Source organism: Archocentrus centrarchus, chromosome 7 (genome assembly GCF_007364275.1).
Source record: "Archocentrus centrarchus isolate MPI-CPG fArcCen1 chromosome 7, fArcCen1, whole genome shotgun sequence".
Lineage (NCBI taxonomy): Eukaryota > Metazoa > Chordata > Actinopteri > Cichliformes > Cichlidae > Archocentrus > Archocentrus centrarchus.
In genome coordinates this window covers 36684160-36702302 of record NC_044352.1, presented here as the reverse complement: position 1 = coordinate 36702302, position 18143 = coordinate 36684160, and the positions used below count along the sequence as shown (strand labels likewise).

The 18143-nt window shown below is 41.4% G+C and overlaps 2 protein-coding genes across 2 annotated transcripts in view; both read right to left on the bottom strand.

Moving 5' to 3' along the window:
• Window positions 1-10399, bottom strand: part of LOC115783225 (immunoglobulin superfamily member 21-like) — a 57591-nt gene extending 47192 nt beyond the window's left edge. The window contains exon 1 of the mRNA XM_030733950.1: window positions 10267-10399. Coding sequence (XP_030589810.1) covers window positions 10267-10330 — 64 coding nt within the window. The 5' untranslated portion in view covers window positions 10331-10399. The remainder of the gene's footprint in view (window positions 1-10266) is intronic.
• Window positions 10400-15977: 5578 nt separating this feature from the next.
• Window positions 15978-18143, bottom strand: part of LOC115783203 (rho guanine nucleotide exchange factor 10-like protein) — a 39526-nt gene continuing 37360 nt past the window's right edge. Inside the window, exon 22 of the mRNA XM_030733922.1 lies at window positions 15978-17455. Coding sequence (XP_030589782.1) covers window positions 16902-17455 — 554 coding nt within the window. The 3' untranslated portion in view covers window positions 15978-16901. The remainder of the gene's footprint in view (window positions 17456-18143) is intronic.

Below are 18143 nucleotides of genomic sequence, written 5' to 3'. Positions count from 1 at the left end.
TCTGGCTCCTCAATGCCCCCACCCTCTCGTCTCCATCTGCATCCCCTCCTGACCCTGACCTTACCCACCATATTGCTATCCTGGCTTTAAATGTGCAAATATGCTTTTGCTGAGGTGTTTATTGGAACCTCGTACGGTGTTTATAACGAATACAGTACGAGATGATTTTTTTTAACCTACCTATCCCAGTGTATCTCTTTCTGTTCTTCTGCTAAAGGTAGTGCCAGGAAGACGGCTGCATGACCTCGGACACCTTTCCCCCTGTGTTTGTGTTTGTGTTTGTTGTATTCTTGGATGGGTGCTCTGTTAACTGCAATTTCCAGTGTGTGAACCTGTTCACCCACATGGCAATAAAACCTTCATTCATTCATATATTTTTATAGATTCTGTTTTATTTTCTGTATATTTTTAGAAGTTTTATTTTATATTTTAGAAAGTTTGACTTTATACAGCATGGCACTCACATTGAGTGGCCCTCCAATCTCACTGACAATAAAGGCATTCTATTCTATTCTTCTTGAAATAGTCACTCTCTAGAATGGGTTGGACTGCAGCTCATTACTGATATAGAACTAACATGGAAACCACTTTTATCAAAATGAATGAATTAGAGTGGAGATTGTGAGCCAGGCCTTCTCTCTAACATCAGTGTCTGACCTCACAAATGTGCTTCTGGAAGAATGGTCAGAAATTCCCATAAACACTCCTAAACCTGTGGAAAGACTTCCCAGAAGAGTTGAAGCCATCATCATATTAAACCCTACTTATGGACGGACAGACGGACAGACAGACAGATAGAGGGACTGGGGTCTACCACACCAGGCGAGACCCCAGGTTCAGGTTGTGCAGAGACACCCCTGAGATAGTCAAACAGGGCTGACTGGTATCTGTGCCAAGTATGACCTGGAAGTCCTGAGGTCAAAATGGGACACACCCCCATGCGTGGTAGAGAATGATGGCGCTAAGATCCTGTGGGACTTCCAGATACAGACAGACAAACTGGTGATGGCTAACCAACTGGACATCGTAGTGATGGACAAACAAAGGAAGAAGGTTGTAGTGATAGATGGTGCAATACCAAATGACGGCAACATCAAGAAGAAGGAACACGAGAATATGGATAAATACCAAGGGCTCAGAGAGGAGCTGGAAAGGAAGAGGAAGGTGCAGGTAACAACTGACTGCACTGAATCGCTTAACACTCACCAAATCACAGGTGAGGTTGTGTTGTCGAGTTTTAGAGATCATTGAGAACCCAACCTTCTCAATGATCTAGTGGGTGTTAAATGTTTTTAAACAGTGACACTGTAGAACTGCGTCTGTAGAGCACCAAGGGATTAAAAATGATACATATGAATATTAAAATCCTTGTATCTAAACTGATTTACTTAAAACCTGGGTTGCCCTCCTCAAACCAGGTATTACACTTGGCTGAACAGAAAATTGCAAAGACTGAAATAACACTATGAAATCATGTGGTTTTTAGAGCTGAGGTGTTGGAGCATCATTAAAATTTGATGTGCATTTGTAAATTTATGACCTTCATTCAGAGAATTTCTAATGTTTTTTAGATTTTAGAGGACTGTTGTCAGAATATTTGACCTGTTTCATGTAAGTGTATGACACTAATGTCAGAGATTATAGTTGTTGTTTTTTCTCAGAAACAATCGACTTTAATCACAGGAATGTTTTCACAGAAGATGTTTTTACACCCATCCTGCAGCACACAGTGGCTCCAACACTGACAAAGTGAAATGAACTAGAGCAAGAGGTTAATGTGGATTTATGAGTGAAGCTGCAGGTTCAATCAAATAAAATGATGATTAAGGCCCCTCTGAAGCCTTTGATGCAATGACACCTAAATTATACACTCAACAAAAATATAAACGCACAAAACATTTCATATTTCATCTCATAACTAATCAACAGTAATAATAAGATAATATAAGCACAACAATTAGTTCAGGCTTCAGTAGCAGCCAGTGTGTCAGAGCTTTATGCAGCAGTGCAGGTGTTATCACACAGTGAACACAGCGTGGTCAGCGATCACAGTTCACAGATCACCGAGTGTGTCACACATCTGCGGCGCACAGACATCAGCAGGTTGTCAGGCGGCCTGTGGGATGTTGTCCCGCTCCTCCTGGAGTGCAGGTTAAGGCCTTGGTCATTTTAATTTAACCTTTTGGGTTTGTTGAATATATATATATATCAACTTATACATGGTGATTTATTAAATATTTTCTACGTATTTCATTTTGTGGTATTCATGTTCCATAATTTATTTAAATAGTCGTGTCAAATTCAATATCCCTTTTTTTTTTCCTTCCAGTGGGGGTGTCATATCCACTCCCCAAGGCTCCACATCCTGGTGGTGAAGGAGCTCAGCACTGTCCTCTCTCAGTGGGTGGAGAAACTAATTCATAATCCAAAATCTAGACAGACATTCCCAAGATTGTAGATAGCAAATCTGTGAATTCTGCTTTGGGATTAGCATCCATGCACTCTATGGTTTGAAGAGCCGTTAACATTTAATAATTTTAAAGTACAGATTACCTTGAGCAATATGGGTCACAGTTAGACAATGGGCTTTTTTTATCCCCAAGGGGAAAATCTCTGAACGGGATTAAGTAACTTACTAAAGGGCAGCTTTCCTGCTCTGAAGCCACATCAAAAGGCTTAATAAACATCTAAATTCCCTTTCATAAAAATGGATTTCAACAAGAGCCATGAGAAAGGCTGCAGCTGCTGAATTTATAGCATTAAATCTATGTTTACATAACCCCCACATAGCTGCAAATTTTACAAAGCTGATAAAGCTTTTGAGGTTTTTGATCATTTAATAGCTTCCAGACAGCCTCTGGTTTCCAGCCAATTCACCTCAGCCAAATGAGCCAGTAGAAAGCCTAGGGCCAGAAGTATGCTGTCTTCACTGTGCCTTATTTTCCACCCATAACCAATCACAAACCTACTGAACCTTGCAGCATATTTAGTGGCACTGTTTTTAATAGTGGATGGTAACCTTTTAGTTGTTTTCCATCAGTGTGTATTTAAATTCAGATTGACAAAACATGGCAAATTATGATATGGGTTGGAAATTTATTAAGTGTTTGGTGTAGATGAACAGAGCCACTGTGATGTCTGCATTTTAAAGCCTCAATGTTAGCGTTTCTGGAGCCAGAGTTTATCAGCTAATGTTAAGCTTGATTAATGATTGATGATGATTGATGAACTAATAAAAACTAACAAAAAAAATTGAATTTCACTCATCAAAACTGAAGCACAGACTTCTTGGAATGTCTGCATCACACAGCCAGACAAATTATTTATCAGATTGTTGCATTCAAACGCTCTTAAAAGGCAACGGCAGCAAAACCCTCATAAAGCTACAGTTTCCTGTTACAACAGCCTTCAGTGGCCATTTACAAAACCTGCAGTTTTCTAAAGTAGCTCCCCTGATATTAAACAGGAAGTGAAAATGAACTGACAGAACCTGAACATCATCCTCATGCAGACAGTCATATTAAAAACACCTTTCACATCTTCCCTTTTCACTTCCCTTCATGCAGAACGTTGTGCAAAATTCTTAAGCCACCCCTCATTTCTTTATATTTTGATAGGAAAATGGGAAATAGATGCAGCAACTTACTGAATGTGCAAACAGACATGGAAATACAGTATATAAGGCAAAGACAGGGTCTGTACAATTCTAACAAGCTTGAAAGTCAATATTTGGCATGGCCACCAGTTATTCTTCAGCACAGCCTGAACTCTCTTAGGTGAGCTTTCTTGGAATTTCTTTAAGTAATCTTCAGGAATAGTTCTCCTGGCCAAAAGGCAGCCAGCATTCAAATCTCTTCTTTGGCTGCCTTTGTTCCATTCACTGTCAAAAGTATTCCACACTGCTTCAGTGTTGAGGTCCAGGCTCTGGGAAAGTCAATCCATGAGTGAAAAACACACAGTGGAACATTTTCTAATGCTTTTACTACATTGGCAGCATGCTGGGATCACCTATGGGTTGGGATACTGACAGGGAGTTTCACAGTGGCGAGTAGACCCGAGATGGCTACACAGACCAGTGAATTAGGGGAGATCACTATTGCACACAGTGCAGAAGTACACTGATGGTATGTCACAAGCCTGGTTCTTCACCATAATATCATCCTGCCTCTCACACTTGTCAGTGCACTTTCTGCACCATTCTGATTTGCATTTTGCTGCAAGCTGTTGCCAAATCACACAGAGTTAGATTCACTTTCATATAATTTTCCATCACTTTTTTGGGTCCACCGGTCTGCCGTGTTCCAGAGGTTAGTTGTTCAAAGGGATACTGCTTTGGGATACCGTTATTGTCTTCATCCCTCACATGGCCAGCCCAGTGGAAGCATGCTTTCATCAGCATACTTGCAATACTGCAGCTGTCGGTTGTGTCCAGTAGTGAAAGACTGCAGATCTTATTGTGCCATTTTGAGTATAAGATACATCTCAAAATGTATAAATGGACTAGTTCTTATATAGTGCTTTTCTACTCTGTCTGAGCACTCAAAGTACTTATACAACACATTTACCCCATTCATATAAGCACTTCCATGATTAACTAAGTGCTTTTATTATCTAACATTCACACACATTCACACTCCAACGCTTGCGTCGGAGAGCAACTTGGAGTTAAGTATGTTGCCCAAGGATACATTGGCATGCAGCCTGGAGTAGCCAGGAATTGAACTGCTAACCTTCTGATCAGTAGGTGACCTGCTCTACCTCTTGAGCTACAGCCACCCTGTAAGTGTCCCTTATCCAAATTTTTCTGGTGCCTCTGATAGATCGTGGTGCCTTCCAAATTATAGAGAAGATATGGCAGCATGGTTGCATTATAGACTGCAATCTTTGTCCCCAGTTGAATATCATGGTCCATACAGACATGATGGGGGAGTTTGGAAAAGCAGCATGAGCCAATGCAATGTGATTATTGACTTCATTGTCTACCAAAGCATGGTCAGACAGATGACTGCCTGCATCTGTGAAGGATGTGGTCTCCAATGCATATTTCTGGGTTCTGAGATCCACCACCTGGAGCAGGTTGATCCAGGATTCTGTTTTCTTGACACTGATTGTGAGGCCAAAATTTCTGGAGGATCGAGCAAAACTGTCCATCAATGTCTGTAGGCCATTGTGAGTGTGAGCAACTATACCACATTCGTCAGCACATAACATCCCCCAGAAAAGCATTCTTTCGATCTTTGTGGTAGTTTGCAGCCTGCGCAGGCTGAAAATGTTGCCGTCTGTTCTAAACTGGATGCCAATTCCAGGGGACGCTGTAAAAGTTTCCTTTAAAAACAAGTTTAATAAGACTGATGCGAGCACTCACCATTGCTTTACTTTGTTCGAGATTACAAAGGATTTTGACTTAATGACAACCACTGACGTGCAGTCAGGGGTGGCAGGTGAGGCAGTGCCTCCCCTGTCATCATGACAAGTAAAATACTAACAATGATGAGAGAAAATATATTTGACCACTTGACTGTTCTATAAAACTGTTTTCTGAATTATTTCAACACTTTAATGGTCAAAATCGCAGAGTTTACGCATCGCCTGTTCAAACACATGTAAGAAATACGGTGCGAGCCAGTGCAGTGCTGTGGTTCACCTCTGGGGGCGCTGTGTCACATACAACAAATGAAGCAGGCGGGTGGTGCATGCCTTTTGCTGTCTGTCTTTATATCGCTAATATACATGTTTGATTACACATGTGCTGCACATGCTGATGTTCCACAGTCTGTCTAATAAGCGCTATATAAGACTAATGCATTATTATTATTATTATTATTATTATTATTATTATTATTATTATTATTAATATACTGACATGTTTATTCTTTGTAATTGGTCATAAATGCATGGTGAAAATACACAGGGGGAGGCAGGAAGTACTGTGAAGTAAAGGGTATTGTGAACATCTGACTCCAGACGAGTCAGTGCCTCGTCACAAACCTCAGCGCACATCACTAATGACAGTTAAGGCATTCACACCATTGTGGAAGTCATGAATGATGCTGACCACTTTCATGGGGCACCCGAACTTTGACAGACTCTTGAATAAGCTGCTGCAATGGGCAATATCAGAGGCTTTGGTTAATTCAATAAACACTGCATATAGGTCCATGTGGTACTCAGGACACTTCTCTTGTATCTGTCGGGCAGAGAATATCGCAGCAACAGTTCCACATCCATGGTGAAATCCACTCTGTGATTCTGGCAGGACGGTTTCAGCAACTATTAGGTGACACTGAATGATTTTAGCAAGATGTTTCTGAGCTACTGAGGGCAGTCAAGGAGTTGCCACCATATTTCAGACTTCCGTATTCCATTCAGTCCGGCAGCAATGCAAGATTTTAGGAATAGAATAGAATAGAATAGAACTTTATTGCCATTATACATACAACGAAATTAATCATTATACAACGAATTATATAACCATCATAATATAACGAAATTTCATTCGGAACAACCATCCAGAGAAGAACAGACAGACTAACATAGGGGAGATGGGTGTCCACAGCCGCTGCCGTTTTTCACTGGCGCTGCCGCTACAATCAGTCCCCAGAACAAGGAAACAGACACACATCATGGGGTAGTTAGGTTAAAAAAAAAGTCATCTGGTACGGTGCTCAAAATGAGCACCATACCAGGGTCCAAAAAACCACCTTAGCAAAGCATATTTGCACATTTAAAGCCAGGATAGCAATATGGTGGGAGAGGAGGGGGGCAGGAGGGGATGCAGATGGAGACGAGAGGGTGGGGGCATTGTGGAGCCAGATTCCAGCTCCCAGCCAAAACAGTTCGCTGATAGTGGTGGAAGTTCATCAGCGGCCGTGGTACACCAGATCCAGCTCACACAAATCACAGAGAGTGCTGAGGGGAAGAGCGACCATCACACATTGTCCTGGAGAGATATGATTACCAGGCTCAAGGCCGACTAGGGAGCCGAATTCCTGATAATGCAGATGTTGTTTTGGAACAGGCTGCTTGTTTTTTTTCCAGCAGCCTTCAGTCTCACTGGGGAACCATTCAGTAATCCAATAATCCAAATTCATTAGTTACTGTCCCCACTGTGCAGAACCGAACCTTATCTCCAGATCTAACCCCTCTCGCCTGCGAGCACGTTCTCAGATGGACTACGTGTCCGCTTTACGGCTCAGGTCCAACAGGCTTCGAGTCTGAGTCTGTACGGCTCTGCACAGCCCATCCACCTGGGTCTGCAGCCTCGGCAGATGTCGAACTGCTGCCCAGATTTTCTTAATTTCCTGGTATATCAGGTATCCTCCAAGTCCAGACAGAAGTGATCCTGCTACCAAATAGCCGAATATGTATACGTCTTCCATGTCCTCAACCTCCAGAGCTGAGAGCACACAGGTCTCCATGAGCTCCAAGAATCGATGACGTAGCCGACAGGGTCTGTTCCACTCGGACAGGCAGGCTCCTCTTTCCCCGATCTCATAGTGGAGAAAATTCAGTCAGTGGTGTTTAGGGCCCAGTTTGCCAGATCCATGTTGCTTCTTAATCTTATTCTTCTTCAGACAGTGTGTGAGAGACGCTCTTACAGCAAGCAGCAAGCAGGACAGAGATAGAATGCGACCGTCCCCGTCAGAGAGCAGGAGGGAAGAATGATGGGTTGATGGGTCTTCCAGCATGACAGTGACCCAAAACATACCACCAATGCAACTAAGGAGTGGCTGAAGAAGTTCATGAAGCTGCCCAGCCAATCTCCAGACCTCAGTCCTCTAGAAAATCTGTGCAGGGAGCTGAAGCTTCGAGTGACAAAGCAGCAGCCAAGAACCCTGAAGGATTTAGAGTTCCTGTGAAGAGTCGGCCAAAATCCCTCCTGAGGTGTGTGCAAACCTGATGACCAACTACAAGAATGGTCTTACTGCTGTGCTCACCAACAACTACTAAATCATGTTTTACTTGACAAATTCAGCGTGAGATCAGAAAATTATTTTCCCCACTGTGCCATTTTTCTCCTATTAGCCCGCTGATAATCACCTTGTTGGTGAAAAACTATTTTGTGCCCGTCACACTGTTATTGTTGGCATTTTTCATGGATTCAGAAAGAAATTCTAACAAATTGTGTTTTTGAGATGCTGCTAGTAACAAATTTGTTAAAGTCAACTTAAAATTGGTTCTTTGCTAAGGTGTCTGTTATTTGTTTACACACGACTGGTTATTCCTTTGAGTTAAGTGCCTTTTTAATGCTTGAATGAGTCATACGTCAGTTTTAAGTGGCTTAACAAGGAAACAGTGTCTTATGTATGTGCTTACAGTATGTGCTTCTAAATTCAGATCAAACTGAAATTCTTGTTCTCGGCCCCACAAATCTTAGAAACATGGTGTCTAACCAGATACTTACTCTGGATGGCATTACTTTGGCCTCCAGTAACACTGTGAGAAATCTTGGAGTCATTTTTGACCAGGATATGTCCTTCAATGCACATATTAAACAAATATGCAGGACCGCTTTTTTGCATTTGCGCAATATTTCTAAAATTAGAAACATCCTTTCTCAGAGTGATGCTGAAAAGCTAATTCATGCATTTATTACTTCTAGGCTGGACTATTGTAATTCATTATTATCAGGCTGTCCTAAAAGCTCCCTGAAAAGCCTTCAGCTGATCCAAAATGCTGCAGCTAGAGTACTGACAGGGACCAGAAAGAGAGAGCAGATTTCTCCCATATTGGCTTCTCTTCACTGGCTCCCTGTTAAATCTAGAATAGAATTTAAAATTCTTCTCCTCACCTACAAGGTCTTGAATAATCAGGCTCCATCTTATCTCAAAGACCTCATAGTACCATATCACCCCAACAGAGCACTTCTCTCTCAGACTGCTGGCTTACTTGTGGTTCCTAGGATACTTAAGAGTAGAATGGGAGGCAGAGCCTTCAGCTTTCAGGCCCCTCTTCTGTGGAACCAGCTCCCAGCTTGGATTCAGGAGACAGACACCCTCTCTATTTTTAAGATTAGGCTTAAAACTTTCCTTTATGATGAAGCTTATAGTTAGAGCTGGATCAGGTGACCCTGAACCCTCCCTTAGTTATGCTGCTATAGGCCTAGTCTGCTGGGGGGTTCACATAATGCACTGTTTCTCATTCACCTTATTTACTTTGTTTATACTCCACTCTGCATTTAATCATTAATTGATATTAATCTCTGGCTCTCTTCCACAGCATGTCTTTCTCTTCCCTCAGCCCAACCGGTCGCGGCAGATGACCCCCCCTCCCTGAGCCTGGTTCTGCTGGAGGTTTCTTCCTGTTAAAAGGGAGTTTTTCCTTCCCACTGTCACCAAGTGCTGCTCATAGGGGGTCGTTTGACTGTTGGGTTTTCTCTGTATTATTGTAGGGTCTTTACCCACAATACAAAGCGCCTTGAGGCGACTGTTTGTTGTGATTTGGCGCTATATAAATAAAAATTGAATTGAATTGAATTGAACACGAGACCAGATGAAGTCTGTCACAGGGCTGGTTGTACCCTGCCTTTCACTGATAACTGGGACAGACTTCAACCGTCTCCCATGACCATGAATTGGAAAGGCTGAAGAAAGTGGGTGGATGTCTTAGAAGAAGGTATTTATGCTCAAACTTAGTTAGGCAAATTATTAATTTCACAATTACTCAAATGAAAATAAAACAACCAAAAAAAGAAAAAAAAAATCTGTCACACAGTGATGTGTTCTTTCAAACTACTGTTCCAAATGTGTAAAAATACTGGAATGGTCCTTTAAATACACACACACACACACACACACACACACACACACACACACACACACACACACACACACACGTTTATTAAGTTAAACCAGTATAAAAAAGTGTTGCTTGCACTCCAACACGATTAGCTTCATCACAAGTGTATCTGAAACCTTTATGTTCTCAAAACAGATGAAAAACAAATGAACAGATTCTGAGAGAAAAATTGTTTCAGAAATGTTTCCAGATGTTGTTTGCAGCTTGACATGATAACAGAGTTGTAGTGTGCTCCCTGTCACAGTAGCTTTTATAGCCACTCTCATTTTTAGATTGTTTTTCAGCTTTTTGACTACTCAGAAGACACAACACAGCTAAGATGATATCAACAAAGAATCATAAAGCACGCGTAGCTTCCAGACAAATCTACCTGCCAGTCCTCAGAGAAGCTGTTCAGAGCCTTCCTGTTCTACACCTCAGCTAAAAAAGTACTGTGGAGCATCTGCTTGTTGTGGGCTGTGTACTTACCAGCTGTTAGACTGAGAATGTGAAGAGAGAGGAGGAGGCAGCAGAGGACAGGAGAAGCAGTCATCCTGCTGGGTGCTGCTGCTCACACTGAAGGATGCTCCATCTGTTATCAGAGCAGAGGATGACAGCAGCATTTCATCTCCCATCCTTCAGTGTGAGGCTGCTTCGCTCTGCTGCTCGGGTTTATACTCAGGATTACCTCTCTCTCTCTCTCTCTCTCCCCTCTCTGGCTGCATCTCCACTTTTATCGCCCGATCTCTTTAGCTTGGACTCTTTGTTTCTCCATCTCTGCTTCCCTCTCTTCTCTGCCAGAATATTTAACGCTCCCTCCTATTCTCTCTCTCTTCTGATTTACTCTATATTGCTTATCACAAATATTTGTTACTATTTTCTATTTTTGTTATAAACATGGCTCTGGATAGGCTTGTGCAAAAAAGTTCATCAAGTTCAACAAAAATATTCTTTTTTTCATGTGAGCTCAGCTGAAACATTGAAAGGCTTTTTTTTTTGTCTGTTTATTTTTCTTTAATGACTGCATACCCTAATATTCTTCATTAAGAGTCAATCTTCTGGCAGCAACAAGCTGTACTCATGATTTATGCAGTACGTGTGTGGATGGCCACTAAAAATAGTTTGTTGCTGACTACAGTTCCAACAGCCTGAAGGCTCAGTACCATCCAAGCATTTTAGGGGACAAAGAGCTACTGTGGCTCTGGGGATTATAAAATGTAGAAATCTATGTTAGTTTAGTTCTACTGAATATTCTGACAATTCAATTAAATTCAATTTTATTTATATAGCACCAAATCACAACAAACAGTTGCCACAAGGCGCTTTGTATTGTGGGTAAACACCCTACAATAATACAGAGAAAACCCAACAGTCAAACGACCCCCTATGAGCAGCACTTGGTGACAGTGGGAAGGAAAAACTCCCTTTAACAGGAAGAAACCTCCAGCAGAACCAGGCTCAGGGAGGGGGGGGGGTCATCTGCCGCGACCGGTTGGGCTGAGGGAAGAGAAAGACATGCTGTGGAAGAGAGCCAGAGATTAATATCAATTAATGATTAAATGCAGAGTGGAGTATAAACAAAGTAAATAAGGTGAATGAAAAGAAACAGTGCATGATGTGAACCCCCCAGCAGCCTAGGCCTATAGCAGCATAACTAAGGGATGGTTCAGGGTCACCTGATCCAGCCCTAACTATAAGCTTTATCATAAAGGAAAGTTTTAAGCCTAATCTTAAAAATAGAGAGGGTGTCTGTCTCCTGAATCCAAGCTGGGAGCTGGTTCCACAGAAGAGGGGCCTGAAAGCTGAAGGCTCTGCCTCCCATTCTACTCTTAAGTATCCGAGGAACCACAAGTAAGCCAGCAGTCTGAGAGCGAAGTGCTCTGTTGGGGTGATATGGTACTATGAGGTCTTTGAGATAAGATGTGGCCTGATTATTCAAGACCTTGTAGGTGAGGAGAAGGATTTTAAATTCTATTCTAGATTTAACAGGGAGCCAGTGAAGAGAAGCCAATATGGGAGAAATCTGCTCTCTCTTTCTAGTCCCTGTCAGTACTCTAGCTGCAGCATTTTGGATCAGCTGAAGGCTTTTCAGGGAGCTTTTAGGACAGCCTGATAATAATGAATTACAATAGTCCAGCCTAGAAGTAATAAATGCATGAATTAGCTTTTCAGCATCACTCTGAGAAAGGATGTTTCTCATTTTAGAAATATTGCACAAATGCAAAAAAGCGGTCCTACATATTTGTTTAATATGTGCATTGAAGGACATATCCTGGTCAAAAATGACTCCAAGATTTCTCACAGTGTTACTGGAGGCCAAAGTAATGCCATCCAGAGTAAGTATCTGGTTAGACACCATGTTTCTAAGATTTGTGGGGCCGAGTACAAGAACTTCAGTTTGATCTGAATTTAGAAGCAGGACATTAGAGGTCATCCAGGCCTTAATGTCTTTAAGACATTCCTGCAGTTTAACTAATTGATGTGTGTCATCTGGCTTCATGGATAGGTAAAGCTGAGTATCATCTGCATAACAATGAAAATTGATGCAATGCTTTCTAATAATACTGCCTAAGGGAAGCATGTATAATGTAAATAAAATTGGTCCTAGCACAGAACCCTGTGGAACTCCATAATTAACCTTACTGTCTGAAGAAGACTCCCCATTTACATGAACAAATTGGAGTCTATGAGATAAATATGATTCAAACCACTGCAGTGCAGTACCTTTAATACCTATAGCAAGCTCTAATCTCTGTAATAAAATGTTATGGTCAACAGTATCAAAGCTGCACTGAGGTCCAACAGGACAAGAACAGAGATGAGTCCACTGTCAGAGGCTCTAAGAAGATCATTGGTAACCTTCACTAATGCTGTTTCTGTACTGTGATGAATTCTGAAACCTGACTGAAACTCTTCAAATAAACCGTTCTTCTGCAGATGATCAGTGAGCTGTTTTACAACTACTCTTTCAAGAGTCTTTGAGAGAAAAGGAAGGTTGGAGATTGGCCTATAATTAGCTAAGACAGCTGGGTCAGTGATGGCTTTTTAAGCAGAGGTTTAATTACAGCCACCTTGAAGGTCTGTGGTACATAGCCAACTAATAAAGACAGATCGATCATTTTTAAGATTGAAGCATCAATAATTGGAAAGACTTCTTTGAACAGTCTAGTAGGAATGGGATCTAACAAACATGTTGCTGGTTTGGAGGAAGTAACTATTGAAGTTAACTCAGAAAGATCAACTGGAGCAAAAGAGTCTAAACAAATACCAGCAGTGCTGAAAGCAGCCGAACATGAAGAATAATCTTTGAGATGGTTATGAATAATTTTTTCTCGAATGTCTAAAATGTTATTTGTAAAGAAATCCATGAAGTCACTACTAGTTAAAGTGAAAGGAATACTCGGCTCTTCAGAGCTCTGACTCTTTGTCAGCCTGGCTACAGTGCTGAAAACAAACCTGGGGTTGTTCTTATTTTCTTCAATTAATGATGAATAGTAAGATGTCCTAGCTTTATGGAGGGCTTTTTTATAGAGCAACAAACTCTTTTTCCAGGCTAAATGAGCATCTTCTAATTTAGTGAGACACCATTCCCTCTCCAGCTTACGGGTTATCTGCTTTAAGCTGTGTGTTTGTGAATTATACCACGGAGTCAGGCACTTCTGATTTGAAGCTTTCCTTTTCAGAGGAGCCACAGTATCCAAAGTTATACGCAGTGATACAGAGTAGAAACCTTTTCACAGATGAGCAGTCAGGTACAATCTACGCTAGCTTTACGTTATCTTTACTCACTTCATTACATACACCAGGCTAGTCCTGGTTTTGATACCCTTTTGCCTGAATAACAGTCTTAATTTTTCATGACCAGTAAAAGGTTTGGACACACAGTGTGTCCAAACCTTTTACTGGTGCTGTAAATTAAACAAGATGCTGGGAACATTCCTCAGATATTCTTTACTGACATGAGAGCAGCACACTGCTACGTCAGGTACATCCATGATTTGAATCCCCATCACATCCCAAAGGTACTCTGCTGGATTGAGATCTGTGACCGTGGAGGTCATTTAGGTACAGTGACCTCATGGTCATGTTCAGGAACCTGTTTGAGATGATCTGAGCTTTGTGATACTGCTGATCCAGCCCAAACTATGAGCTTCCTCAAAAGGGAAAGTTTTGAGTCTGATCTTGAAAGTAAAGAGTTTGTGTCCTAAATCCAAACTGGGAGCTGGTTCCACAGGATAGAGGCCTGATTGGTGGCGCTCTCACTTGGTGTTGCACCACTTCCTGTTCCAGCAGAGTGGTATTTCTGTATAGCTCAATTAATTATAAATCTCTAAATAAAAACTTATTTCATGGTGTAATCTTCACATGCTTTATCCAGAGCACACACTGTGAAATCACCTGCTTATTATATTTTCTAAAACCTGTAGAAACATGGTGTCTAACCACATGCCCACTTTGCCTTGGAACAGCTCTGAGGATGAAGACTGTGCCTAAACTTGAGGCAGCCACACAACCAAGGACACAACTACCCCGACTCACTAACAAAGTCCCATCAGAGAAGATGTTTGCATAGGAGATGTTTGCAGATGTGAACACAGCTCTGCTCATCACGTAGCTGAAGAGGCTAATGGCACTCCATGAATGCCCGGCAGCACAAATAACACCAAGTACTCAACCGGACAGGCGAGCACAGGGCAGAGTAATCATGATCATGAAGGATCATTAGCCATCATAGCAACCAAACTGAGTAGACATGAGACATGAGCACAGCACATACAAAAATCAGAAATAACACCAGAGGGTCAAAGCACCATCCTGAGCACCACCTGGACAAGAGAGCCTATGACTCGATGGCCCGCACATGGATACTGGAGCACTGTACAAGACTAATGGTGCACTGATAAGCTTCACCAGTGACTCAGTGGGAGTGTGGGCCAATTTCAAGGCAGTCGCATAAGTCACCATGAAGCGCAGAATATACTAAGGTGATGCACTGTCCCTGCTGCTGTTCTGCATGAGCCTCAAACCTCTTTATAATAAGTGGTTGAGATCAAGAAATTCTATCAGTGGCTTAGAAATGCTGGCCTAAAAAACTACAACTAAAGGCAGCACACATGCCACTGTTGATAAATTACCAAGACACTTTCCTCCATTATTTTCTGTCAAAAAGTTACATATTTGTGACATACTGAACATACATACTGTCTACCAATATCAATATATCAATGATAGGCCAATAGTGTTTCTGGGCTTCTAAATGATACAGTCTCCTCAAGAATACGGTTTCAAATAGATACTTACATGACACTTAAACACCCAGTTTATTAATGTATTATGGCTTGATAACAGTAAGTACATTCCATAATACTAACATTATTATATTTATAGTGCATTTATGGACACAGTGGTCAACTGTCAGCACTGAGTTTATTCATTATGAGATATGTGAGCACCTTTGATTTCTTCTTACAGAAACAAACCAAAACTTTACAGCACTTTAGTGCAGCGAATCTCTGACTCATGAGCAGTGGTGAAAAAACATTCACTTATACATTTAAGTACTGTTCTCACTTCACTTTGTACTTCCATATTTTACTGACCAGGTGAAGATTTATACAGTACAAACTGTACAGAATGAGCTTATAAACACATTACATTGTGAAAAGACTAAACCACTGTCACCCCAGTTTGCAGGCACTTCCAAAAAAGCAGCAGTTGACAGGAGCCTGACTGCAGTTAGTCAGTTTGGATTTATTTTTAAGATTAGGCTTAAAACTTTCCTTTATGATCAAGCTTATAGTTAGGGCTGGATCAGGTGACCCTGAACCCTCCCTTAGTTATGCTGCTATAGGCCTAGGCTCCTGGGGGGGTTCCCATGATGCACTGTTTCTTTTCATTCACCTTCTTTACTTTGTTTGTACTCCACTCTGCATTTAATCATTAGTTATTATTAATCTCTGTCTCTCTCCCCTCAGCCCCCCCTCAGCAGATGACCCCCCTCCCTGAGCCTGGTTCTGCTGGAGGTTTCTTCCTGTTAAAGGGAGTTTTTCCTTCCCACTGTCACCAAGTGCTGCTCATAGGGGGTCGTTCTGACTGTTGGGTTTTCTCTGTATTATTGTAGGTCTTTACCTACAATATAAAGCACCTTGAGGTGACTGTTGCTGTGATTTGGTGCTATTTAAATAAATTGAATTGAACTGAATAAATCTACAAACTGTCCAAATGCTCTTCACCAAATGCTCCAGAGTGTCACAGTTATTGGAAATATATCTAGAAATATTTTTTTATTACCTTTCAGGTTTTCTGGAAATAAACTGATGGAGAAGACTGAAGTGCTTGGAATCAGTGACACATTCAGTGCTGCTGAGATTCTCGTTAAAGCCTTGCATCACTACATCGTAGCGCCACCCATCACCAAGGAACAAACTTACTGTTCATGTCTTTGTAAATGTGCAAACTTACAAATACAGCATAGGATCAAATAATTATTTCCCCCACTATATGATTATGATGGAAAGACACATTTTTATAGAGACTTTTTTCATTTATTATATCGACATTTAGGTTTTCATCAAGTTCTTTTCAGAATATACCACTACTTTGTTAATTTTGTTAGCTTTTTTCTGCCTAGCATTGAGACGTGTGTCCAATGAATCAAAAGGCTTAAGGTCTAAATACAACTACTGAAGCTCGACACTTGATCTGTACAAAGACACTGTTTCCACCAAGTCTTTCTTTGTACAACTTGATTTGAAACACATACATATTAGCATACTAGTCAGCCCCCAAAGACCCTGGCTCACCGCCTGCCCGGTTCTTCTGGGGATCTCTTCCTGTTAAAAGGGAGTTCTTTGACTCTATTGTCACCAAGTGCTGCTGTCTTTGTGATAACCAAAATTACTAGAGGTAGCTGCTCACTAAGTATTAGTAGGCTTCGTAATGAATGTTATCTTTGTTTTAACTTGATGACATTACTTATGGTATTCACAACCAAAACACTGAAACTATGTGGAAAACCATCAGCTGTCCTTGGCTCATCTTGCTTTAGACTCGACTTAAAATGTTTAAAAGTACCTGATCTAAGAGTAATCAGAAGCAACTGAGAGTAACTGAGGAACCATCTGTCACTGGCTAAGAGTGAGAGGGAGCTGCCACACGAGCAGCGTGTTTTCAGTGGAGTCTGAGCAGGTGTCTTCTGAGGCTGGCTGTCCTATTCGCCGGTATCCTCTTCCACAAGAAAAGATGGCTGTTGATGTGACTTTGCTACGCTTGGCCTCTCCCTCCTTCCCCAGCTCCAGTGGCCGCCCCCTCACCCAGACATCAGGGTCCTCATTTACTTCATAGATGGAGCCATCCTCCGTTTGGAGAACTGGAGGGGCCCTCTGGTTCCCTTGCTCTGGCTGAGCTGTCAGCAGCTTCCCGGGCAGCTGACAGGTGGAATGGAGGTGGTACTGCAATAGGAGATGCTTGGGTTTGTCCTCCTTCCACAGAGGTGCTTCTAAGTTCTCTGCATGGCTGCTATTCTTCTGCCCTCCACCTCCTCCCTCTCCATTAGCATCCTCCTTGCTACTGTTGAAGATGGAATCCCGCCTAAGCAAGTTGGAGGCCAGGGTGCTGGAGGCTGACACCAAAACATCCACAGCACCACAGTGAGCATTCAGAGACGTCATCCCCTTACCTGAGGGTACAAAAGGTCTACATCAGTTCATTTCATCTCAGTTCATCACAGCAATACACGAAGGAAGTAAATGATTCAAAGAAAAGTTGTTCTCATGTTCTGAGAAACTTACTATTCTTTGTTTCATCACATTATCAGTGATTTTTTATGACAGCACCAGAATAACGAGATCTTTAAAACATATTACTACAACAGCCAGATCCAAATAAATGAACTATTAACAAATGTTTTTTTAACCATTGCATTAGAATGAAGCAGTGGTGGTAAATATATATGGTCTTTGAATTTAACACTGCAGATACATCATCAAAATTCTAACAGCTGAAAACCTGTGATGTCGAAATCCTCACTGAGGCCACGGGGATAGAGTGTACTTCAAATCAAAGCACATGCACAGGAAGGGTACCGCTGATGAGCTTCAGTCAGAGTTAGAATATAAAACACATTAAATGATTCAGTAACATAACAGGGAACTAATATAGTAAATACATTCAGCAGCTGGAAATAGGAGTTTATGATACATTTTATATGTAAATTAATGAACACCTATGCTTCTTTTTGGGAATATTTAATGTCATTAATTTGTTTAATGATTAATTTGAGTCATTTGTTACAATTATTTCTGCTCCATATAAATCTGATCATAATTTTCAGATAGATTCCAGTTTGGTCTGAATGATCAAACCCA